This window comes from Rhinatrema bivittatum, chromosome 6, assembly GCF_901001135.1.
Source record: "Rhinatrema bivittatum chromosome 6, aRhiBiv1.1, whole genome shotgun sequence".
NCBI lineage: Eukaryota > Metazoa > Chordata > Amphibia > Gymnophiona > Rhinatrematidae > Rhinatrema > Rhinatrema bivittatum.
The window spans coordinates 194,266,545-194,293,991 of NC_042620.1; the positions used below are offsets into that span (position 1 = coordinate 194,266,545).

The 27,447-nt window shown below is 43.1% G+C and overlaps 1 protein-coding gene across 3 annotated transcripts in view; it reads right to left on the reverse strand.

Annotated features, from left to right (window-relative positions):
* Positions 1–27,447, reverse strand: part of KLF7 (Kruppel like factor 7) — a 222,755-nt gene that overhangs the window by 15,043 nt on the left and 180,265 nt on the right. For 2 of the 3 annotated variants that reach the window (XM_029606354.1, XM_029606355.1), the window contains exon 3: positions 27,194–27,317. In XM_029606354.1, coding sequence (XP_029462214.1) covers positions 27,194–27,317 — 124 coding nt within the window. Of the gene's footprint in view, positions 1–27,189; positions 27,318–27,447 lie in introns of those variants that run through there. The other variant, XM_029606356.1, reaches the window with a different exon arrangement.

The following is a 27,447-nucleotide window of genomic DNA, read 5'->3' on the forward strand; positions in this document are numbered from 1 at the left end:
CTAAGAACAGACTGCCGGATGTGTGTGAGGGGAGAGGGGAGGCAAAGAGAATGAAAGAAAGCAAGTCATGATCTAAAGACCAGCGTTATATGCAAAGTTTATCTCTCATCGATTACAAGGAAAGGGAAGGTATTTCCACAGCTCGTGAGTAGAATAGCTATCTCTATTAGCTAACAAAATTCCTCTTGTTGCAAGTGCAATGGGAATTGAATATTTCATGCACAGCCATTAACATAACACGGTAATATAGTAGTCAGCAGATAAGGAAATCTTGACCCACTCAATCTGCTTAGTTGTCCCTTCCTGAGTCACTGCAGACTCTACTCAATCTGATCATCAACCTCCCTTGCCTGCTCCAAACAGGCATAAATTCTGCAGCAGTTTAGGTTACTGCCACGTCCATAAGTAAGTTATTCCGGGCATCCACTACCTTCTCAGTAAAGTGGTATTTCCTCTAAGCCGACCTCTTTCCAACTTCATATTATGATGATTTTGTCATGTTAATACACTGGCAGCAGAAAGCCTACACCCTTATCCAAAAAAATGTTCATCTCTTCATGCCTTGCAGCCTGGAAGTAAAATGCATTAAAACACATCTTATGCCACTGTTGCGTCCGTAAGTGCTAGACGGCTTCGCCCCGCTTGCCTCACCTTATTCATGGCTCCTCCCGCTTACCTAGGAAAGATGGCTACCGCCGCGTCTACAAGTCGACCTCTCTGGCGTCCCCGGAATGGCTATGGTGCAGCCTCCCGCCATGCTCCTCCCAGGTATCTACTAGGGTGCGCGTGCGCCACCCAAGTCTTTCTTCCAACCTTGGCGCGAACCTCGGTGGCGCTCCCCCTTGCTGATGTCACGCCCTCCGGGTATATGACCTATTCTAATTTGCTAGCTCGTTGAGTTAGCAAGGACTCAAATTCGTTCCTGTCTACGCTACTCTGCCGCTTCCGTGCTGCCGCTGGAAGCTCTCTCTCTGCCCTTCGGGGTAACTGCTAACCTGGGTACCCGCTCCTCGGGGGCCCTCTGCTTTATTTCAGGTGCCTTACAGGGAACAGGTACTCGGTCCTCGAGGGCCGGTCTCCCTGCCTCGGTGCCTGCACTTCCTTCTACAACCTGGTGGAATCGCATATCTACAGTAAACACCTAGTGAGTACTCTAACTCTCAGTCTATCTCATCCACAGTACTTCCCTGCTGGGAAACCTGCTTCGGAACCTTTCAATAACGAAGGGGTGAGAAGGGCTCCCTCTGCTGAGGTCCCTGAGACTGCAACTACCAGATTGCCTCACTACTGCCACCTCTGGTGGTACTCTTCAAGCTGTATAATAAAGAACTAACTTACGGACCGATACAGTAAAAACGCGGGAGAGTGGGCGAGCGCCCGCTCTCCTGTGCACGCGATTCAGTATTTTAATTTATTAAAATTAGGCCCAGCGGTAAAAAGAGGTGCTAGGGACATAACTGTGTCCCTAGAGCCTCTTTTTTGACGGAAGCGGTGGCTGTCAGCGGGTTTGACAGCCGACGCTCAATTTTGCCGGCGTCGGTTCTCGAGCCCGCAGACAGCCACGGGTTCGGAAACCGGACGCCGGCAAAATTGAGCGTCCGGTTTTCGACCCGCCAGCCGCGGGCCCATTTTACATTTTTTTTTTTAAATTTTTTACTTTTTTAAACTTTCGGGACCTCCGACTTAATATCGCCATGATATTAAGTCGGAGGGTGCACAGAAAAGCAGTTTTTACTGCTTTTCTGTGCACTTTCCTGGTGCCCACAGAAATTAGCGCCTACCGTCGGAGCGCACTGTTAGCGATACAGTACAGTGCGCTCCGTCGGAGCAAAGAGGAGACTGGTCAGGGAGGTAAGCAATAGGTTAATAAAAACTTTGAAAGATCTTCTGTTGGTAAGTTTGGTCAAAGTGTGCATGTGATGACAATATCCCAACGCACTCCACAAATCTGGCCTGCATGATAGGGTGGCAAGAAGGAAGATATAACTCAAGAGAGTCCATCTTGAAACCCATTTGCAGTATGCAAAAGGGCGCTCAAGGCATACTAAAGCCATATGGCAAAAGGTTTTGTGGTCTAACAAAACTAAATTAGAATTGTTTTTGCCCAAATGCAAAGTATTATGTTTGAAACAAACTCAAAATAGTACATCATCCAGAGAATGCCATCCCTGCTGTGAAGCCTGGGGGTGACGGCATTATGTTATAGGGATATTCCTCAGCGGCAGGGGCTAGGGCACTTATCAAGATAGACGTGGCATGAATGGAGTCAAATACAGGGATGTCCTTGAGGAAAAAAACCTGCTGCCCTTTGCAAGAAAGCTGAAACTGGGATGGAAGCTTTCCTTTCAGCATGACAAGGACCCAAAGCACACAGCCAAAGCTACACTGGAGTGGCTAAGGAACAAAAAGGTAAAATGTCTCGGAGTAGCCTCGACAGGGTCCCGACCTCAATCCAATTGAAAATCTGTGGTATGTCTGCTGTCTTTCAGTGCTCCCCAATGAACTTGACAGAGTTTGAACAGTTTTGCAAAGCATGAGCTATTGTTGACAAATCTAGGTATGCAAAGGTGATGAAGACCTAAGCCCAACAGACTCACAGCTTTAATTGCTGACAAAGATGCTTTTACCGGGTATTGGCAGGGGGAGGGGGGGTGGAAACTTATTCAACTGGAGGATTTCAATATCTTTCTTTTTTTTTTTTTTTTTTTAAATATGTATAAGCTTTGTCCTGAAATAAAACAATGCTGGCCCTGAAAAGTGTGGCATACAGTGTGTTGAGTGGAAAAAGCACCTCATTTAAATGTATGCACGTTTGACATACTGACACAACAAAATGTGAAGAATGTTCAATGGGGCGTAGACTTGACAGCCCATTATATATTATTAACATTGTATTTTTTTTTAAAAGGGCTTATCAAAACGAATATGACTATTCCAGGCCATTCTGTCTGAAGCAAAATTGTCACACTGTCTTTGTAATTTTATGGATCATTATGACAATAGTGCCTCTATGCTATTGACTTTTTGACATTGGTCACACCTAACTAGCCAGAAATTGCTTGCTACAGTACTTTATTTAATTGCAGAACAGTCCTTGAAATTTCTAACTATATAAAAATGGTTGTATTGGTTCTTGGAGTGTAACATTTTTCAACAGGGAGTTAAATTTCTTTTAATGCATAAACACAACCCTCTCTCTCCTCTCCCACACACTCCACTGTACTGAGCTAAACATCATACACACGCAGCAAAGGCACACATTTTCTCTAAGCTAAACAGCTGCTTTAACAGACGAATATACCAATCCAAGAAAAACATGTTTGCAGAATTATTTTTCATCTGCAGAGTCTCTTTTCTCTCTTCATTTTCTACAATGTAAAAAAACATGTGAAGCTGTGGATTCCCTCTCTCTCTTCCCCCCCCCCCCCCCCTTTCTTCTCAGGGAATTAATATTTGCTTCCCTTAATCCTTCTCATCCCATGCTGGGGCCTGAGATTAGTGGGATCTACACATTTGGAATGTTGTCTTTAAAAACAATGTTATTTTTTTTATCATTTATGAACCTGGCTTGAGTCAAAATATCTCATTATCTATATAGTGTACAAACCATAGATCTGAAAAGGACCAACTGCTGGAGAAAGATGATTGAGTGATAGACAGGAGGCCATTTTTTGTTTGTTGGTACTCTGATGGCAGAAGATATTTGCCTTAAGCTCTTAACTCATTGGGGCATTAACTGGAACATGTGTCCTTCCAATCATTCATTACTACTATTATACATTTCTAAAAAACCAAACAATTAGGCTTCTGGTGGTAAGGATGGTTTGGAAAATAATTGCATGAAAGCACGGCTCATAGACTGATGGGAGACAATGAATAGTACATATGGAAGAACTGAAATTTTTTTTTCCTAGGTATGGTATGGTATGAAACAAACTCCTCTGTTTCCACAAGCTACTCTCCCCCTTTCTCCTTTAGCTCTTTTCTGAAATACCTTCTCGGCTCTTTCTGAAGGCCATGCTACTTTTGCTCAATCTCAGGGCCCAGGACGGTCATCTCCAGGCAGCCTCTCTTGTGCAGTCAGCGGGAAGGCCTCTCCAGGATGCAAAGGGCTAGGCTACCATGCTTCCCTTTATTGCGAAAATTGGTCTCAGCCCCATGTATTTTCCTCAGCCTGGCAGGGAGCTGGAGAACCCCATTAGTTTCAATTTGAGGTTTTCAAGTGAGCTTTTACTAAAAGTCAATATACAGACTAGCCCCACAAAAAAAAAGAGTTTAACTTCAAAATGTTATATATAGTGGGCTCGATATTCAGTGCTGGCCGGGTAAATAACTTAGCTGGATATGACTTATAGGTTAAGCTCTATGGCTAATGTAACTTATCCGATTAACTTAACTTGATAAGAACGAATATAGTTACTTATCTGGCTATCTTTTAGCCAGCTAATTTGTGGGCAGGTAGTGGGCAGATCTGGGCGGTGCTACTTAGCCGGTTAAGTTAATAATTGAATTATCCGGCTATCCTGTACTAAATGCACTTTCAATATCGGGCCCAATATATTTTTTAAAACTAATTTCTTTTGTGTTTCTATTTTATCTGTCTCTCCAATAGACTCACTGAACCTCTCAACAATTAAAAAAAAAATAATTCACACATTTTCTCCCATTTCTCTTTCTATTGTTACTTTAGTCTAATAATTAAGTTAAAGAAGAAAAGCTTCCTGCCCACAGTCAATTTTCTTCAACAATACCTCTCACAAAGCACATTACATGATGTACAGGGCAGTGTGGAATTATGTGACATATTTATCTACATGAGATACTTATCTCGCTCTGAAAAAGGGCAGAATAACCTCTGCGCTTACAAACTGCAATTTTTCTTCACATACCCCCCCCCCCCCCCTTACTGAGAAGCTGTCCTCTCTCTCAAGTTTCTTTGCCACAGCTCTTCCCTCCCACTACGTAGATCTATATGCTGGGAAGCGAAGTTCAGAAGGCTGCATTTCAATTGATTCAAATCACCTTCTGAGTCCTGAACTCAAACAAGTTGCTTTGATCCAGCAAGCTTTTAGTTGAGCACAGTTAACCCTCTCCACCAATCACCGATGCTTTCATCACTTTTCAACCTTACTAGCTAGGCAGACTGTACTGTGGCTTTCACTACAATAATAAAAATGAGTTCTTGGATTTATTTGTGTGACTGTTCTTGTTTCACAGGTCATGTCTGCTCAGTTTACCATTTCAGAATGGCATAATACAAGATGGCAGATGATGACCAATTGGCTCAACCAGTTTGCCCAGGGATTTTGGTCTACATTGCCAAGGATATATCCCAGCTGACAGCTGTTGAAGCATGACTGCTTGTACAATATCACTCCTTATCCAAGTCACTTTCTGTACTCTCCCAACCTGGGTACATAAGCCTACGAATTCCCATAATTAATCCAAAACCAAAGTTTTGACCTACCAAGCTTTGTAATAACCTAGGCTGCAATCAAAAAGTAAGTGGAGGAGTCGTCTAGTGATTAGAGCAGCAGGTTACGACCCAGGGAAACCAAGTTCAAATCCCACTACCGTTCCTTGTAACCTTGGGTAAGTCACTTTATCTTCCATTGCCTCAGGTACAAACTTAAGATTGAGAGCAGGAATACACTACAGTACCTGAATGTAATCCACTTTGAAATGCCAAAGAGTGGAATATAAATATAATAAGGCTGCTGCTATCAATCTTCTGGCATCAGCTCAGTTTCTGGGGAGTTGTAGCCTGATTTTTAACCAGCTAATCTGTGGCCTGATGTTTCAGTAGCTTTTATCCTTATCCTGTTATTTTCCTTTTGACTTCTCTTCTTGCCTCTGCTCTTGAAGGAACGAAGAGGGTGGGCTGTTTGCAAAGCTGCAATCTCCTAACCTCATTCCTATCATATCTCTCTCTATTTGTTCACGCACGCTTGAATTTTGTCACAGTTGTGGACTTCCACCACCTCTGCTGCAGAGAGGGATTTAGGATTTTGCCATGCCTAGGCACTGCTGATACTGTCTTCCCCCTCTCCCTCCCAGACAAAGGACAACAGAGCAGAAGGTCTAAGGCACAACCTTCTTTGCTATCTTGCTATAGCTGCTCCAGGATCATGTCATAAGAACATAAGAACATAAGAAATTGCCATGCTGGGTCAGACCAAGGGTCCATCAAGTCCAGCATCCTGTTTCCAACAGAGGCCAAACCAGGCCACAAGAACCTGGCAATTACCCAAACACTAAGGAGATCATGTTCGCTTTGTCGCAGGCCCCACTGCATTCTCAGGAAGCAGCAATAAATAAAAAAAATCTAAATGAAGAATAATGGGGTCATGCCACCTCCCACAGAAATAGGCAGCCCACTGAGACCTTGCTCTCCCTGGGCTTTGTTTGCATCCTCTAACTACCAATGTGAGTAAAATGTCCCTCCTCAAATGTCCCTAAATGACAGGAAGAGAAGAGGTGGATCAGGGAGAAGAGTGGGTTTCTTTTGCTCCCTGCTGTGTGGTCTGGCCTCACCTTTCTCCTCCTGTTCCCTACAAAGAGGAAAGGGTAGAGCAGCTTCTCTTTGCTTTGTTCCAGTCTCATCCAGGAAGCAAAAGGCTGCGGAATGAAATTCAGCACAGCTGGGAGGCAACAAATCTTCAGCTGGCCTGCTGCCCTTGGCACAGGCCTAGAGTGCCTATGGACAAATCCAGGCCTGCTCTGCTGGGAGATTGCACCAGTCAGCCCATCTACCATCCTCTCAGTAAAGAACTATTTTCTCATGCTTTCTCGGAGCCTTCCTTCATGCAACTTCTGATAATGCTCTTTAGTCCCTGAATTTCCTTTTCCATAAACCTTCCCAGACTTCCAAAATTAACACCACAATGCATCATCAGCACTGACATTTTAATTTCCATTTCTTCCCCAACCCCACCTTTGAGCGCAATGGATTAAATACAAAAATATCAAATCTTCAAGGAGTTCACCACATCAGTTCTACGTTTTTCTGTCAATGATGCCAGAAAAGGGTCCGAAATTCTTAAAAATGGTTTCCTATGAGATGCTTTAGCATTCATAAAGGACATCTTTTCCATGCATAACAAATTATTCTCCAGACAGAAGTTTCTCCAGACAGAAGTTTCTCCTTCTAATTTACCTATCTCTGCAACTGACAGAGGCATTGCTAGGTACGCACCTATAAACCCTTCTCTTCCCTCCCCCCTCCAAGATTTTGATAATTAACTCAATCATGATCAGCAGCTTCCCCTTCCATTAAGAACAATCCTATAAAAACACATAACTGGACATCACACAAATGATCTGTTCTAGATTTCCACACAGCCGTCAAAACAGAGTCATCCCTTGTGACAGGGAAACCATCCTATTCGTTCAATCTTGGCACAGGTCCAATGGCTCTCTCCATACCTGCCTCTTACCAAATTCTGGACAGGCGGAAAAAGGCTACCCCTGCTCATATAGCAAGAGGCACCACTATAAACATTTTGCATCACTTTCTTATGGAGCTGGGCATGCATGTCAGTGACGTCTCTGACAGAAGGATCTTCTAAGCAACAAAGAAACCCTGACCAGTTTCAACCATCTTGTAAAACTACCAATAAAATTATTTGAGAGCATCAATCATTAAAATTTCTATATGAGAGTAAAGTCTGGGTTAGGACAGACTCTCAATATAAACCCTACACCTCAAATTCTACAATACCCTGCATTCACATTGACTCCCCCAACAAAGGGTGCAGAGAAGAACAGGGACATTTCCCCTTACCACTCACCATAGAAAAATAATATTCAAATTCTGATGTCACCTCAGGAGCAGCAACACAAACTCCCTCCACTACCAGGAACATTGTATAATACAAAATCCTGCAAAAAATCTACTCAAAACCTGTAGGAAACCAGCCACACAATAGTACCCTAACTGCCAGACTCAAACAGTAACGCCCCTACCCATGAAAAGGCAACATTAAAAATATTACAGCAGGCCCTAAAACACCAATACACCTTTATCTTAAGAAAACAGAAGAAATCAGAACCTTACATAGAAAGTGCACGCTAGTAGAATACCTCACCTGGGTAACACATGCAAAACATGGACAGATCCATGGCAAATACTGAATAAAGAGACCAAATAGTATAAAGAGAAATGTGCAGTCAAAAACTAACTGGAATCCACAACAAGCCAAAATCTGTATGCAGTGCAACAATGGAAAAACAGAAACATCATCATTCCTCGTAAAACATTAAATAATAAAATCAAGAATATAAAACATCAATCATAATAACAAAACCATACTAACACAAACATATATATTTCAAAACAGCTGATTTAAAGAATAACACTGTTGCGACCATCGCTGCTCGACGTCTCCACTCCGCTCTCCTTACTTCCTTGGCGACTCCCTCTTGCTTAAGTTGAAGGTTGGCTGCTGCGGCGTCATTCTGCCGACTCCTCCTGGCATCCCCGGAGCGGCTCGATGCTGCAATCCACCATGATTCACAAGACCTAAAGGCGCACGTGTGGCTTGGCCCCGACTGATGTACCAGCAATGGCGCGAACCTCAGGGGCGTCCCCCTGAGATGACGTCATCCGTACCGGATATAAAAGGTCTCAGAAATCGCTAACTAATCGAGTTAGCAAAGGACCAGTTTCGCACTCTCCTAGCTACTCTGCATCCTCGAACTTACCAGGGGTACCCGCTCTTCGGGGGCCTTGCTCTCTCTTTGTTTTTCAGGTCACAATCAGGAACTGGTACTCGCTCCTCGAGGGCCTATTTTCCCGGACTGGTTACTGAATACTTATTCTGCCTGGAAGTCATCGCTGCCTACTACACCAGTGAGTTACCATCTCTCTCTCAGAGCTTTCCCTGGAACCAGGTACTCGCTCCTCGAGGGCCTAACTCATTCCAACACCTGGACTACTACCTGTTACCATCAAGGTTCTGTTCCTGAACTCTGCATACCCTGCCTACTCACTATATTCAGTTTTTCTACAGCTCAGTTATCCAGGATCGCTGTTCCAGTACCTGAGGGACTACAGCCCTGTCGGGCACTTCCAGCTCACTACTGCTACCTCTGGTGGTTCAATATACTGTTTAATAAAAGAACTAGTGTGTGTCTGTCTCCATACTCTGAGCCTGACCGGTGGTCCCTCTCGGGATCTTCCCCCGGGGGCGTGGTCATCTGCTACCGGCCCATGGATCCACCCACAACTACCTCAAACACCAACAGCCAGCCAATAATTAAAAGATAATTTTTAAAAAGTTCTCAAAAATCAATAAAATATTTCAAAAGAACAGACATCAGATAACACTCAGTAATTAAACTAATAAAGATAAACAAATCCCTTGCTCTTCATATTTGGCAACTTTTGATTTCCAGTGACCTTGAGATTGTTATGGATTAGTAGCGGAGCCTGTGCAAACTTCATCTTCTCCGTCATACATACACATGCATTCTCTTTCTCTCTCTCCCACACATACACACAAAATCCCTCTCTCATACACACACTCTTGTTTACTAACACTCTCCCTCTCTCATATACATACCCCTTCTTACTCACATATGTGCACATAACCTCCTCTCCTCAAACACTCTCACACACATACATGTGCTCTCTCATACACTCCCTCTCTCACACACAAATCCTTTTCATTTGCATACATGCACACACACACACACACATCTTCACTTGCACTCATTCCCTCTCTCATGCTCACACACACACACTCTTTCATACTCTCAGACATGCTCTCACACAAACTCAATTTCTCATACACACAATGCTCTCACACATATCCTTTCCTTTCACTGTCACACAAATGATTCCTCTTGCACCTACATGCTCCTCTGCACAAGCACACTCCTTCAGACACATGCTCACACAATCCCTCTTTCAAATAAACACACAAATGTATACACATTCCTGCTCTCATACACTTCCTCTCATATAAACACATAATGGCCCTCTCTCACACCACACACATTCCCTCTCACACAATCCATCTCTCACAGATAAGGGCTCACACACACAACTTTATCTCTCATACAAACACATACACTCTCACATACCCCTCTCGCTCTTATGCTTACATACCCCCTCTCAATCGCTACACAATCCCTTTCATACACATATGTTCGCACTCTCACACCCAAAATCTCTCTTGCACTCACACACACGCTCCCTCTCTCACATTTCACAGACACACTCCCTCTTACACAATTCCTCATACATAATCCCTCGCTCACACGAACCCTCTAGTTCACACACATTATCTCTTCCACACAAACTCTTTCGCTCACCCACGCTCAAATACACTCCCTCTCTCTTATACACACGTGCTCTCACAGAAACACACACACACACAATCCCTCTCACATTAAAAAAACACTTTCACAAGCTATCTCACATACATACAGGTTTTCATGTTCTCTCTCACACCCACACAGTTCCTTCTCAGGCTCTCATTTGGGACCACACCCTAAGCCCCACTGGGCCTTTACTTGGGCCACTGTGGAAGGGGTCTCCGGTGGCCCTGCTGAGCCTCTTCTTGGGTCGCTGCAAGATAAGGTCTGTGACAGCTAGGCCTTCCCTTTTTGCCACCCAAAAGCCACTGGAGACTTGGGGCAATGAGGATGAGATTTGGGGCATGGGCCCGATGTGCCCTGAGCTAACTCTGCCCCTGGCAACAGAATACATCTCCTAGCCATTAGAAGAAATTTTCTTAAAAAAACAGATATATTCTGTGATAAATCATTATCGATACCCAAACAGAATTCAAACATTTTTGGCATTACCACCTTCTGCAAAGTTCCCAGATGTTTCCAAACTGTATTCCAAAAACATTCTATAACTGGATAATTCCAAATACAGTGAAGATATGAACCATTTTCCTCCCCACATTTAATGCAATTTCTTATTTGTGAAAATCCTGCTTTATATACATATTTAAGATAATTGACTAAACCTGTGGAACACCTTGAATTGAAATTCTTAAATCTGCACTTTCTACGAGAGACAGCGAGAGCGAAAGTGAGAGAACAAGCAAGAGCGAGAACTTGAATCTGTAGAGGCTCACACATAAGTTTACTATTCATAGCACTGTAAGAGGGGGCACTAGTAACTCGGGGTGAGGTTTGGGAGGTGGATAGGTCTAGGTGGGGGCAGTTTTACATGCACAGTCAGAGGTATGAACAGCACAGTTGACATCAGTGAAGATTTTGTGGTATTTGGAGCAATGAAAGGTAAAAGAAGAGTTGATTTGTACAATGTATTCTCTGCCTAGCTTGATGCATTCTCTACCTAGCTGCAAGCAATCTAGGGAGAGAGTACATTGTACAAATCAACTCTTCTTTTGCCTTTCATCGCCATTTGCAATAAAAACCTTTTTGGCTGGTAATGCGCCTGCAGTGGATTATTCAGCATGCTATGTGAAAATAAAGCAGGGACCGATAGTGATAAATGTATCGTGCGTTGCAGAAAGTATTGATGTGATGCGGCAGCAGGGAAATTAGCCTAACCATGCCCCCCCCCCCTCCTTTAAGGAACTTCTATGTTTATCGTATACCCTTTTGAATTCCATTACCATTCTCATCTCCACCACTGCTTCTGGGATGGCATTCTATGCATCCACGCTTTTTCCATGAAGAAATATTTCCTGACATTGTTCCCAAGTCTACGTCCTTGGAGTTTCAAATCATGGCTGTTGGCTCTACAGCTTCCTTTCCATCAGAAAAGATTTGATTTTGGTGCTTCATTTATAAAATTAAGGTATTTAAATCTGTACCACATTTCCCTACCTCTCCTCTCGGGCAGACAGATTTATATCTTCCAGTATTATCTCAAGTCTTTCGGTGCAGACCCCACAGCATTTTGGTCTCCTTTCTCTGGATTGCTTCTATCTTGTCTCTATACTCAAAAACAAATCCAAAAGCAGTGCAAGAAAAACAATAAAGATATATATAAAATTTGCTGCTAATAGTATTTTCTATATAGGTCTACCTTCATACAATGCCAAAATATGGTTATCGTGCTGATCAGCTCTATAATTATAATGAGAGCTATAAATATTATGCAATAGAACAGCACAGTTTTTGGTCACCTAATGATTAACAAAGCTCTCATTAGAATTATAGACCTGATCAGCACGATAACCATATTTTGGCATCGTATGAAGGTAGACCTATAGAGAAATTACTATTAGCAGCAAGTTTTATATCTTGTCTCTGTCATTTTTTAGATATAGTCTCCATAACTAACAAAGTACTCCAGGTGAGGTCTCACCAACGAACTCTACAGGGGCATTATCACTTATTTTTTTCTGCTCTTTATGCCTCTCTCTATGCAGCCCAGCATCCATTTAGCTTAGTCACCACCTTCTCACATTGCTTCACTACCTTCAGATTGTCAGAAACTATTATCCTGAGATCTCACTTCCAGTCTGTGTAACCCTCCCTGCCCCCATCATGCACAGTTTCTTTGGATTATAGCATGCCAAATTTATGATTCTCCATTTTCTGGCAAATCTTTGACCAGTCTTCAAGATTTCTAATATCACTTCACATTCCCTTTACTCTTCAGGGTTGTCTACTCAGTTGCAGATTTTTGTGTCATCTGCAAAACAAAAAACCTTACCTTCTAACCTCTATGTTATTTCACTCACAAAGATGCTGAATGGAGCAATCCCAGAACCAACCCTTGAGGCACTTCACTTATCACTGTTCTCTCCACAGACTAGGTTCCATTTACCATTATATGCCATCATCTGTCAGTCAACCAATTTGTAATCCATTCTACTATCTTATTTTATTCACAAGTCTGCTATACCAAACTGTATCAAAACACTTGCTTAAATCTAAGCAGACCACATCAAGGGCTCTTCTTTGATTTAATTCTCTAGTAACTCAATAAAAAAACAATCAATCAGGTTTGCATTACATGCCCTTCCTCTGATAAAACTATGTTGCCTTGGATCTGACAATCCACTAGATCAGAGGTTCCCAAGCCTGTCCTGGAGGACACTCAGTCAGTCAGATTTTCAGGATATCGACAATGAATATGCATGAGATAAAATCTGCATGCTGTGGAGGCAGTGTATGTAAATCTATCTCAAGGATATTTATTGATGATATCCTGAAAACCTGACTGGCTGCGGGTCCTCCAGGACAAGTTTATGAACCACTGCACTAGATTGTAGACAGTTCACTATCCTTTCCTTCTGCAGAGTTTCCATTAATTTTCCCACCACTCAGGTAAGGCTAACCAGGCTGTAACCAGCCTTCTGTTACCAGTTTTGTACAGCAGGACCATAACTGCCCTTCTTCAATCTTGTGGCACCACTACTGTCTCCATGAATCTATTGAACAGATCCTTCGATAGCAGTGGCATAGCCATGGATAGGCCTAGGTGTGCCATGGCCCACCCACTTCGCACTCAGGTCTACCCAATAAGTTTTGCCCCGTGTCGAGAAAAGAGGCCCTGTTGCAGGGCCATTGTAGAGCTCATCCTGTGTGGCTCCAGAAGAGGAGGTCCGTCACAGGGTCATCATGAAGCTCATCTTGCATGACCCCATAAACAGGTCTGTTGCAGAGTTGTCGCAGAGCTTATCTCATGCAGTCTAAGAAGAGAAGGCCTATTGCAGGACCTTCAAGGAGCTCATTCTATATGGCCCAAGAAGAGGAGGACTGTTGCAAAGCTCATCCAACATGGCCCAAGACTAGGAGGCCCGTTGCAGCAAGGATGCCCAGGAAAGCCCTGATAGTGTGCATGGGAGTAAGAAGCCTATGTGTGTGTATGAGTGAGGGAATGAGAGTGAACAGCTTGTGGGAGTGAGTAGCCTGTGTGCATGCATGTGTGAGTATGGGAGTGAGCTGCTGGTATGTATATGTGCACACATGTGTGAGGGAGAGCAGGGGAATGAGAAGCCCGTGTGTGAATGTATGAGAGCAGGGAAATGAGAAATCTGTGTGCTTAAGCATATGAGAGAGAAGCATGTGTGTATGTGTGAGATAAAGCAAGGGCATGAGAAGTCTGTGTGTGTGCACGCACGAGTGTGTGAGAGAGAGCGTGAGCATGAGAGTGAGAAGCCTGTGTGTGAGAGAGAGAGAGAGGGAGAGAGAGAGACAGTGGGTGTGAGAGATAAAAAGAGGGAGCATGAAAAAGAATGTGTAAGGGTGAGAACCTGTATGTGAGAGAGAGAGAGACTGCATGTGAATGTGTGTGTGTGTGAGAGAGAGAGAGAATGGGAACCTGCATGTGAGCCTGGGTAAAAGTGTGTGTGTGGGAATGGAAGCCTGTGTATGTGGTAGCGAAAGCATGCAAGAGTGGGAGCCTGTGTGAGAGAGCCCTGTGTGTATATAGGAAGAAGGAAGAAAACAGGAGGAGACAGAAGAAACAAAAAGAATATATATGAGACCTTGAAAAGGGGGGGGGGGGGGGGGGGGGGGGGGGGGGGGGGGAAAGAGGCTGGGACCAACGGATTAGGAAAATAAGATCAGACAACAAAGGTAAACAAAAATTATTTTGACTTTTATCAATTGGAATATGCCATCTTTAGGAATATGCATTTCTTATATATTTGTATTTTGCTTTTTCTTCTGTACTCCACTGTTCATAGAGTCTGGTTTCTAGGGCTTTCCATTTTAGTCTTGTTTGTGTGTTTCTGTTTCTAATTTGTTGTCCCTTATTCTGTATTAGGTAGGGGTCTGTGTTGCGCACGTGCGACAGAGGTGCAGTATATTGGCTAGAGCAGGGATGGTGAACTCCAGTCCTCGAGTGCCACAAACAGGCCAGGTTTCAGGATATCCACAATGAGCACACATGAGAAATATTTGCATCTAATGGAGGTAGTGCATGCAGACCTGGCCTGTTTGCGGCCCTCGAGGACTGGAGTTCGCCATCCCTGGGCTAGAGAGTAGTTTCTCTGTAGGGATTTGTAGCAGTGCTGTTTGCCTGGTAGGTGGTGTATTTGTGTTCTAGGGCCTGCTGTAATATTTGTATTGCTGCCTTTTCATAGATAGGGTTGCTGTTATTTGAGTCCTGAGAGTTACTGCTATTATGGCATGGCAATGCAAGCTTCTAGGTGGTTTTTTAAATTATATTTTTATAGGTGTTTGTCTTACTTCACAAAGTGTTTGGCAGTGGAGGGAGTTTCTTTTGCTATTACTGAGGTGACACCAGAATTTGAATATATATTGTTTTGCATGTTGGGTTGTAATATGAACTGTCCTAGTTCTGTTCTATACCTTTTACAAATGTATAATAATTGCTATTTTATTGTAGTTATGAAATAGTCTGCATTTTTGGAAAGAGGATTCATAAAAGAAAACATCGATATCTGTTTTATTACGCGATTGGATCTGATATTTCTTTTAAGTGTTTTTTGTTATTTATTTATTTACAGATTTTTCTATAATGCTTGGAACAGAAAAACTGTGCTACACGATGCACAAAACAACAAACAACAACGTCACATAATAACCTAATGCAAACAAAATACAATCAATAAAATATTTTAAAACTAAACATCAAGAAAAATACAACTGGAAAAATACGCTTTCAACTATTTTCTAAAATATTTATAATCAGTAAGGCTTCTCAATTCAGTGGGCAACTCATTCCATAGGTTGGGCCCTGAAACGGCAAATGTCCTACCATGAATTGTCTGAAGCTGACACGTTTTAACTGTAGGAACAAGCAGCAGACCCTTATCTACAGACCTTAAAGACACCACCTTGTTTAACAAAGAGGCTGGACCAGTCGAATTAAGAGTTTTGTCAACTAGAGTTATTAATGAACTGAATCCTGTACTTGACGTGCAGCCAATGAAGTTGGAGAAGCACAGGAGAAATGTGCTCCCTAAGAGGGCAGGATGTAATTAATTGAGTGGCAGCATTTTGTAATAATTGAAGTGATACAATCATGTATTTTGGCAGCCCTGCATATAAAGAATTGCAGAAGTCAGCTGTACACAGGATGAATACCTGACCTATTCTAAAATCCAAAATGGGTAGGAAAGATTTTAAGGGATGGAGAACCTGTAACTTGAAAAAGGCTGACCTAATTACAGCTTGAAGCTGGGGATTTAGCCCAATGTCAGAATATAATAAAACCCCCAAATCATGAATATCAGGCGAGAATACAAGTGGTGTCCCTTCCACAACGACGAGTGGCAGATCAGCCTTTGACAAATGTCTATTCAACCATAAGGCCTCGGTTTTAGCAAGATTGAATGTCAAACTTTGTTGCTTAAGCCTTGATTTAATGGCAGAAATACAGTTTGCTATTTTGTCACTAACCTCGTCCAATGGACAATTAATGGGAAAGACAAGCTGAATATCATCAGCAGAGATTTTAAAGTCCTCTGTAAAGGACACGATGATGTGACACAAAGACAGCAAATACAAATTAAACAACATGGAAGGTATCGCAGAACCCTGTAGCACCCTTCTATAAAAAGGTTTCCAAGAAGAAAAAGATTGATCTACCTTAATTTGAAAACAATATCCCATCAAATATGATTGAAACCAGAAGAAAACTGTTCCTCCAATGCCCAATAACTGTAATTGATCTAAGAAAATGATATGATTTGCACAATCAAATGCAGCTGAGATAACCAAGAAGATCAAGATGAGAAAACTACTCTGATAAAACTGTAAGAGAATATAATCAGAAAGAGACAACAATGTTTCAATGCTATGATAGGCCTGAAAACCATATTGATAAGAATGCAAAATATGATTGTCCTCTCCAAAGTGAGTAAAGTTGCATCAAAACTGACTTTCTCAAAAGTTTAGCAAGGGTTGGAAAATTACAAATTAGTCTATAACTAATCAGTGGGCAAATTAGATTTCTTCAACACTGAGGTCACAACTGCTTGTTTATAAAAATCTGCCATATTAGCGAGAAATTCAAAAGATTAGTCAAATTCAGGAAAGTCGTTTGTAACTCAATGAAGATGGAAACAGGACAAGTCAAGTGAACAGTGAGAGGAACGTAGAGATTTGAGCAATGACTTGACCTCTGTAGAGCCAAAATACTCAAAATTTGTCCAGTGACAGACCACAGTATCTGGGTCAGAAACTAAGCAATTGGTAGCAGAATTATAAAAGGCAGATGATAATGAAGCATTCTTTTCCAAACAATAAGTGACAAAAACTTGCTATCTAAACCAGGTTTAACAATAGAACTACAAGCAAACTGCGATAGCTTACTGACTATAGCAAAACGTTCTCAAGGACGACAGAGAGAGGACTGTAGGCGAGAAGTGTAGAAGGTCTTCCTACAGGAATTAAAAGTTACTTTACAGAAAACACGAGTTACCTTATAGTCAGCGGCGGTAACTTTTTACATGATATTGCTGTGTATTTATAAACCGCAATAAATATAAAATAAATTAATATAGATCAATAGACTATTTTAATGTTGGTAAGTGCTTGAAATGAATTAAAATATTTTAAAGTGTCACTCATGATACATGATGGCTGTTGCAGACTACTTAAAAATCCATTGTCAGGTACACTCTAAGGTATTATTTATTGATAAGAGTACAACTAATAGGGCTCAAATCTATATGCCTACTGCCCACCCATGTTAACCTTGGGCCCCCCAAAAAATTCAGTTCTGGCTATGGCACTGTTAGACAGACCCACTAGCACCTCTCTTACCTTCCTTAGTATCCTAGTATGTATCTTATCAGGCTCCATTGCCTTACCCACTTTTAGTTTTGCTAGTTCAACCCAAAAACTCTTCTGTAGATGGGATTATATCTACCCCATTCCCCAACCAGCAATGGTCCTTGTTCATAGTCTTTCTTTAGTGAACACTGAAATGAAATATTTGTTTCATATTTCTGCTATCTTTCTCCACACATTGCTCCTTGTTTCCTTTCAATCTTATAATACCACCATCGGGCTTCCTCCTTTTGCTGATATATCTGAAAAATGTTTTGTCATCTCACTTTGCCTCTTTGGCGACCCTTTTTTCCCGCTTAAGCTTTGCTCTCTTGATTTCTTTCCTCAACCTGGAGAAACATCAACACTGCCTACAATAGAGAGGTCAGGTAAAATATGCAAAAGTCCAAATTGTTTATTTTAATGGTTATCAAGACCCATCTAACTGACTTAACTAATACCAATTCACATCTCCTTTGGGAGTAGATTATTTTTTGCATGTAACATTTAGGAAAGCTTTAGTGGTTTTATTAGCTGTTTCTCCAAAGCAATGTCACAATATGTTGCAGAGTCCTGCAATCAATCCTTAGCAAATCCCCAGAGACAAGCTGCATTATAAATTTTCAGGTTTGGAAGGTCTAAATTCTCTTCTCTACAGCCAACTAACTTCCACATCTGCATTCTAAGTCTCTTTACCTTCCAAATACAGATTTCATTAAACAGGGAAACATTTCAAAAGCTTGTTTAAATTAAAAAAAAAAAAATAGTCTTCAGGACTTTTTTTTTTTTTTTTAAAGATTGAGTATAAGACATGATACAGAGAGGCTCAGGGAGCGAGTTCCAAAAAACAGGACCTGCTACTGAAAAGGCCCTTTTAAGGGATTGTGTTAGATGGACAGCCCTAGATGGCATCACCTCCAATAGGCCACGATAGGCAGACCTTAAGGAACGGGTGAGCACATATAATCGCAAGGCAGAGTTAATCCAAGGCGCCAATTTGTTGCCTAGAAATTTGTGGATTAACATGGCAACTTTATACTTCACTCACCACTCGAGTGGTAGCCAATGTATCGACTGGAGCACTAGGGCGATATGCACATGAACACCGATTCCAGCATGACTTCTTGCAGTGGCATTTTGTACAAACTGAAGCACTCTAAGTGCTTGGGCAGGAACGGCAATATATAGACGCAGATGAGCGCGCAAAGGTTAGGATCTGAAATAACACCAAAATTATGAATCTGTGCTGAAACCGCAATTTTACAATCCTCGAAAAGAAATGAAAGGGAATATCACTAGAAGGGCATCTGTTTAGGACCTTTATTTAGTCTTATCAATACTGAGGCCTAATCATTTGTGGGTCAGCCAGGATTTAATTGCCAAAAAGTAGATGGTCAAAAAATCCTAAATCGCAGATCAAGATGATAATTTCAGCACATAAACCTGTATGTCATTGGCATATAAATTTAGAATATACACCGAGCTTTGTCAAGAGCCTATAAAGAGGCGTCATAGAAATATTAAATAAAACAGCTGAGAGGGCAGAACCCTGAGGAACACCAGATGGTATTCTGTGCCAAAAAAGAGGTACTATGCAGAGCCACTGGATTCAGTACCCCAAGCACGTTAAGCACACCTACACGTTATATTGATTAATTCATGAATCTTCCAAGCTAAGTGATAATATCTTAAATTCGGTATTGCAAAAAGTCCCATAAATGTCATGCACAACCGCAAGAGTCTCCAATGCCTTGATGCCCCTTCATATCAAACGTAGCCATGATAGTTCCACAGATTTCTGTAGCAATAACATCGCCTTCTGTTTGATCAATAAACTCCCACAAAAGCCTTGCCAAAAAAAAAAAATCAAGCATCCAGCTCCACAGATATCTTGTCCATTTTACCAAGATGCACTAATTGCAGCAGCTTCCGACTGGTCAGTATTGACAATTAAACAAGCTGAACTGTCAGATCTAATACATGCCATTAATCAATAAGATGACATGGCAGTCTTAATGTTTGGAATGGCATATCTTACGTTCTAATTATCTGCATAAGTTACCAAGCGTGCATGTAAGAGGGCCTATGGAAATTTATGCTAGTATTTAATTAACTGTGTTGTGGGAGCCACAGTTAAAATACTGCATATTTCTGCCCCCAAAATACATGGGTATGTTTATAATGCAGGAAAATGCATACTTTCTCTACCCATTTTATAAATGTATGCGCATGTTTTACACATGCAATAATAATAACATGCACACATAATAGCAGAGATGTTTGTTTTTTATAAAGAACGTGAGTACATGCAAAAGTATGTTCAATCACCATTTTGCTGACACCTCCACCAGTTTACCCTGACCCCACCAGCACTTCACACAAATCTCCCACCACCAAATCTCAGACAAGACCGGGGCAGTTTCACTTTCACGACTTAACTAGGAAGTGTGAAACCATATGGCCAAGTCCAGTAATGTATCCACACACACACCCCACTTATAGATTAGCCACTTGTGCACGCACTTCCGAGCCCCACAGCAGAGGGCCCCTAAACCATCCCTGCGACACTGCAACTCTGCACATACTTGTGATGATTACAAAATAACAGACATGCAAGTACACGCCGATTGCATGCACATATGCCAATTTTACACGCCTAACCACTGCGGGACTCTTCGAAGATTCCCCCCCCCCTGCAAATACAGAGGTGCTCAGACTGGGGGAGAGGAACTTGCTGATTTCTAGTGTTTTGTAAAACTTCTTGAGCTGAAAGAAACATTACAGAAAAAGCTTCCAAAGAACAGTCCAGATTTTTAAGGCCTTTTTCAACAACTGAACAGAGTCAAAACAGAAAACATGCCAGGATGAAGGGGGCAGAAGAGACAAGTGTACGGCATCTCCTTCATGCCCATACTTTTTTTTTCACTGCGGAAGACAAGGTTTTTCGCTTGGTCTCAAAGTACAAGTGAATCCGGTCCCTTTTATCAAGAGAGGCACAAAAAGTGAAAACAAAATACAACTTTAACTTATTTCTCCAGCAGAAACCAGCGGAGCCCACTGACGTTCTTCATTTCCAACACTGTAAGCAAAGGCTAACAGAGTCAGCCAAATGAGGACGCTCCACCTAAGGAGGCAGAAAGACCTCGGAATGAAAGCATTTATATAATCGGTCCTATTTCCTTATGCAAGGCCTGTAGCCGCATGAAAGTTCACGTAGCCCTATTACCTTAATCCCTTCTCTGCTGCACCCAGAGGGTCTGTGAGGTTTGGAAGCTCCTACCGTAGTGAGGAGGACACACAGCGGGGTCAAGATGTGACAGAGAAAGGCGGTATTTATAGATGCCAGAGAAAGGAGCAACTAGGAGCTGGTAACTCTGTTCTTAGCCTTAAAAACAGAGAAGCACCAAGGGAGAGGTCTGCACTTGCTGGAAACAACCTGGACGAGAAGAGTTGAGATGCCCGGGCATAGAGAAGAGCAGGAGAGATTCAAAGAGATGGACAGCTCTAGGGCTCCATGGGAGAATCTGTACTATAGTGCCCAGCGGTAATGAGGATCTGGGAGAGGGGAGTAAAGTGGAAGTGGAAGTTGCTTAGCTTAAGTAATTACACTATTCAACTATTCAGAAACTGAAGTGGTTTCCTTGATTGAGATGGGCTTTGCCCTTAGTAGTATCCTTTATAATGAAGAGTGAGGTGTTACTCGGCAAAAAAGTGTATTGGATGGACTAGTCTTATCTTTTTTTTTTTCTTTCAAAGATTTCTTACTGCTGATCATCATTTTCAAGTAAAGAGAATCAATTGGAAAGAATGTTTTACCTGTACTGCCGTGAATTAATCCAAGGCAGCTGGAAGTGCTGTGCAATTCATCTCACTAGCAAGGTCTTGAAGCAGATCTCCCTGGATGGGAACGAATCCAAATTCCCCTCTTCTTGGAAAGGACAGAAGAAAAGGGGGAGGGGGTGGTTACACTTAACAGGTTCCCACTTCTGCCAGGCTTTTGTGGGACTAATGAGCCCACAAAAGATTTTATTACATGTACACGCATACATATGTCAAACCCCCTGAAATAACTAAGAAGTGACGTGCAAAATTTCAGCCCTGCTCAATCTCTTTCTGCTTCTGAGACCCAGGGAGGGGGATCTTCCAGTCCTGCACTCACTATCTCATTCCTGTGACCCAGGTAGTGGTGCCCCTGGTCACCCTCTCTCTCCTCCTAACACCCAGGGAGTGAACTGCTGACTCTGTATTTGCTCACCTTCTGCCCATGAAGTGGGTTCCCTGGCTCTGCTCTCGCTCTCTGTGCTCCAGGGGTCCAGGGAAAGGGATCTCCCAATATGGAAAATAACTCACTTACATCAGAGTATATAATTTATCCTGCACTTCAGCTCCACTTAGCTGCTTGTAAGTAATTCCCCTTCAATGCAGGGAGTGTAAAAACACATCAAGACACCAGCAGAATAGGGAGGGTCCTGGCCTAGTCTGACTGTATTAAAGGAAAGGAAATTATCAGGTAAGTAGTAATTTCATCTTCCTCATCATCCAGTCAGACTAGGCCAGATGAATGGAATCTACCCAAACTACTCTCTGATAGGGAGGGATGCTGCCCCAGCCCCTCATAACACTGCCAAGATTTATTTATTTATTTATTTAGATTTTTATATTTCACTTTTTGGCACTTCAAAGTGTACATGGAAGTGGATTACATTCAGGTACTGTAAGGTATTTCCCTATCCCCACAGAGCTTACAATCTGACTGCTGAAGCGCTGTCCTCACAGTCCTCTTCCTTAGGACCCACAACCAGTCACTCACACACAGTCTCTCTTCCTCACACACACACACACAAACACATCACCTCCCTGAGCAGACTCTCTCACACAAAAACACATCACCTTCCTGACCAGTCTCTCTCACACAGAAACACATCACCTTCCTGCGTAGTCTCTCTTACACAAAAACACATCACCTTCCTGCGCAGTCTCTCTCACACAAAAACACATCACCTCCGACAAGTCTATCTCACTCTCAATCACACACATGCTCTCTCATTTACACACAAGCTCTCACTCACGCACCCAGGCTCACCTTCTGCGACACACAGAAGCTCTCACTCATGCACCTAGGCACCCATTCTACTACACACACAAAAAGCTACCACTCACGCACCCAGGCACCCATTCTACCATACATACAAGTTCTCACTCACGCACCTAGGCACCCATTCTACCACACACACAAAAAGCTGCCACTCACGCACCTAGGCACCCATTCTACCACACACACAAAAGCTGCCACTCACGCACCCAGGCACCCATTCTACCACACACACAAAAAGCTGCCACTCACGCACCCAGGCACCCATTCTATCATACACACACACACACACACACACACACACACATACAAAGCTGCCACTCACATACACACAAGCAAGTTTCCTCTCTCACATGGAGCCTCTTCTCATTGTTTGGCCCAATAAGCCTGGCCTCCGCTCTTCAGCTGCCGGTCTAGCCTCCGGCAACGGCACACAGCCTCACTCTGCTTTTCGGCCCCCACCGGCCTGGTCTCCGGTGGCGGCATGCAGCGTCACTCCGCTACCAACAGCATCAGCCCACCGGGGAAGGATTGATCCCATGATAGGCCAATCCACCCCTGGAAAGAAGGGAAGCACAACTGGCGTAGAGGGACACCGGGAGCCGTGACACACCTGCCGGTGTTTGGCGACACACCGATTGAGAATCGCTGGCCTATACTATGGGAAGGAATGGAATATACCAGGGGAATGGAATTTACCCTCAGAGGTTTGAGCAATATCTGACTATTAATGGAAATGGCACAGGGCTTTACAGAAAGCAAACCTCCCTTGTCTGAACCCACGTATTGTGTCATAGTCAAATTGTACCTTTTTTTTTTTTTCCTTTTTTGTGATATGGACCAAGGAAATTGCCTCTGATGCCTCAAAATCCCAGGTGTTCTGGACAAGGGTTCTGTGCCATGCAGGCAAGGAAACCCCTCCCCATCCCATTGGAGAAAGCATAACAATTCTGCTAAATGAATTGCCAATTATCAGTCCCCGCAAATTAAACATGGGTGCCTGCCCTGCTGGGAGGGGCCCTCATCCCCCAACGGGGAACAGTGATGCAAGAAACGGGCAGCCAGGCTGGACCCTGGAGATAGCCAGGACAGTACAAAGAGAAACTGTAGCCGTGCTGGATCTGGAGGTATCAGGGGTAACTAAAAACTAGGAATCTGCCAGCTCCAAGCCCCCAAATGATACACTGCTGGGATCCTTTTCTGCAGACTAAGCGGGAAAGACATTGAAAAGTTCTCCAAACCACGCAGTCACAAGACAGATGTCGTTCCAGTTAAGGCCCCCATCCTTCGCAGCGGGAAAAAGAAGATCACAGAGCCCTGTCACCGACATGGATTTCTGAAGTCCCCAGGGGGCTGAAAATCACCACATTTCGCAGCTTCTGTGGCTCAGTTTAAATGCAGCACAACTACAAATCTCCCCCACAGAAGCAGTTTCCTACCACAGTATGTTGCTGCAGCCAAGCACCCCCCAACTCACCCCCCCAAAAATGCTGCTGCCACCGCTCTCTAGGAAAGGCTCACCCAAAAGGTGTGCCTGTCCGTCCAGACCCCCTCTGCAACCCACGGCCTCCGGGAACCCTTATTTTTTTTCCCACAATAGCTTTAATAAAACTGCAACAAGCAGCTGTGACTCTTCCACCAGACAGCCAAAAACCAAAGGAGATGAGGAAAAAAGGGAAGAGGGAGGAGGGAGGAGGAGAAGGGGGAAGTAAAGCTACCAAGTAATCATCCTCGCAGCTCTCTGCGCCCCCCCCCCCCCCCCAACCTGAGGAGCTCCTTTACTGATAGAGGGAGCCTTAAGCCTTCACCTCAGGGGAGAGGAGGGGGAGGGAGGTACTAAGGCATACCACTAGAATCCAGTAGAGCTCCCCCAAGGAAGGGAGCCTTAAGTTGGTACCTCAGGGGAGAAGAAGGGGACCAAATACACATACCGGTGGCACTCTGGTCCCATCGGTGCTCCACCAAGGGTTGCAGCTTGAAGCTGTCACCTCAGGAACTGTCAAGCACTCAGTCAACACCTTTGAGTCAGGGTTTTACTCAAATGAGAGAGGGAGAACTCATTTGTCACCTCAGGATCTGCCTACCAGAAATCTTCCTGTTCACCCAGCCTAACCAGACCTTAGCATATAGCATGGGATGCTTGCCTACCATCTGCTGGAGGCAGAGAGTATTGGAAGGCTGGTGTCAGCACAGAGGTATATAAGCAGTGATATTATGGGTGAGCCTGTGGATTTGTCTCCATCTGCTGGTTGGTGTGCATAACACACTCATCTGGCCTGGTGTGACTGGATGAAGAAGAAGCTTTCTTTCCTCTCAAACTGTATCTTGCCTGTCTTCTCAGCCTCTTTCCCCTTCTATTCAAACCTGTTGCTCCCTCCGCCTCAGTTCGTCTCCAAATTTCTTACATTTTCTCCAGTTTACCCTTCCCTTCTAGTCCCCAAAGTTGCCTCTTTGGCTTTTCTTTCTCAGCCCATAGCAGTGCCTCAGATGTTCTTGCTCTGTTAGCAGAAATCAGCTTATGCTACAAGAAGAGCACCACACAGGTCCAAATTACTGAAGAGGAGAGTATGCTGTTCTGGATGAGAGGAACTAACCACATTTTAATGTGAGGTCTGCTTGCACTTCCTTCTCGTGTCAAGCAGCACTGGCTGTGCATGCACCTCTTATAGTGCTGCTGGCCCCTCTTTCTTCTACCACCAAAAAGCAGTGCTGAGTCTTCCCCATCACGCAGCAGTTTCCAGTTTCCCACCGGTAACTGGGAGACTGACTTCCGATACCAGATGCTGGGGGGGGGGGGGGGGGGGGGGGCACAGGCACACACACACACACACGTAGTCGATTACATTACACAGCATTTCTTTTCTCATGAGAGATTCAATTCTGCATTAGAAGATGATAGCTCATCTTCTTCAGCCTCTTAATGAGATTAGTGTGAGCTCAAGTACATCATTACATGATAATGTTCAAATCCTGATCATTAGCATGGCCCGGGCTCTGTCTCTGGTTTTCAGCTTTTATTGGCTGGTAATGTAATTGCTGTCAGATATAATTATGTAAACAGTCTACTTTCCCCCCAACTTTTTATTTAAATTAGAAATTGTAATTTGTACAAGGAAATGTGATTTGATTTCAAAAGGCATAAAGTTTAAAATTCAATAAAATAAAAAGATGGGAGTGGAGTGGGGAAGAGAGATTACTGTATTGGTTTAAACGTACAGGAAAAACTCAAACTTTGCTTAAATATTTGGATACTAAACAGTGTGAAATAGATATGTGCAATATAACCAGTTATAGTATGCCTTCAGGATGACTGACACACAAGGTGCGACCAATTGGCCACTTACTCATCTATGGATTCTTTTAAGCACACCAACAGATTTTAAATCGGTTTTCAATTTGAGCTACTTGTAAAACAGCGATAAAACATTGAAAGGGCTGCATTTATGATGACTGTACTTCTAGTGCTGTGGAATTCGGATCTGTACCCCAAAATGCCAGTGGAAGACAGGAATCACCATATACACAAAGCCTTCTTATATTTCATTATGTATAAACCTCGAGCAAGCTGTGGAAAGCATTCTTCATGGCGACAATGAGAACGACTGCTGTAATAGATGTGTTGCTAGGCACAGGGGTCACAGGAGGAGAGCAGGGAATGCTTTTTGCCAGATGCTACGGGGGTAGCTTGCTGAATGGTAGCTACAGACATTTCAGAAATTTTCACCCTAGGGTGACCGATGATGGCTGCATCCATTTTATCATGCACTGCGGCCAAAAATCTCTCTAGTCTGTTATGGGCAAAACAAAAGATACTGTGGTCTTCTCAGCAGTGCTTCTGAAGGGGAATCCAGCAAAGTCCATGGTCATGCATGCCGACTGCTTTCAGTCTGGCTAGTTCTAATCAGTGCTGGTGGGCACAATGGGCCTGATTCAGGAACGATTTTTCCCCACAATATGTGCTTTAGAGCTATTAAGTGCGTGCTCCTACCCCGCAAACAGGGGGCAGGGCTGGAGGCACACTTTAAAAATACTTGCATATGATCTGATTTTTCAAATCAGAAAAGTTACCCGTGCAAAATAGCGGGTGTAAATGAGTGCGGACAATTCTCCTTAGGCGATTTTCAAAGTGAAAGCACACGTGTACTTTCGCTTTGAGAATCAGTTGAAGGCTTGCGGGTAAAGCAGTAACTGCGGACTCTGGAGTTACGTGGCCGCTCCGAAAATGACCTCCCTAAAAGGGGCAAAAAACTTAAAAAAAAAAATCTGGTGCTATGTATTTTCAGCAGTTCGCCATATCACAGTAATCCGTTGCTGCTGATCCAAACAAATGCATTTCTCAGCTTTTTAACCACTTTATTAAAAAGGAATTCTTATTATTGATTAAGAGAGAAAACAAAATATCAGAAGGAAAACTACCTGTCGCAGTGGTTGCACTTGAATGGTTTTGCACCTGTATGCTTCCTGTAGTGCCTTGTGAGCTCATCACTTCGTGCAAAACGCCACTCACATCCTTCCCATGAGCACTTGTATGGCTTCTCACCTGTGGCGACAAGGAGCAGAATTAACACAGCACTTTATTTTATTTATAATCAGTATTTATATGCATTCTAGATCAGAATGCTGAAGAAAAAAATTACATAAATGTACAATGAACCCCTGCCCTACAGAGC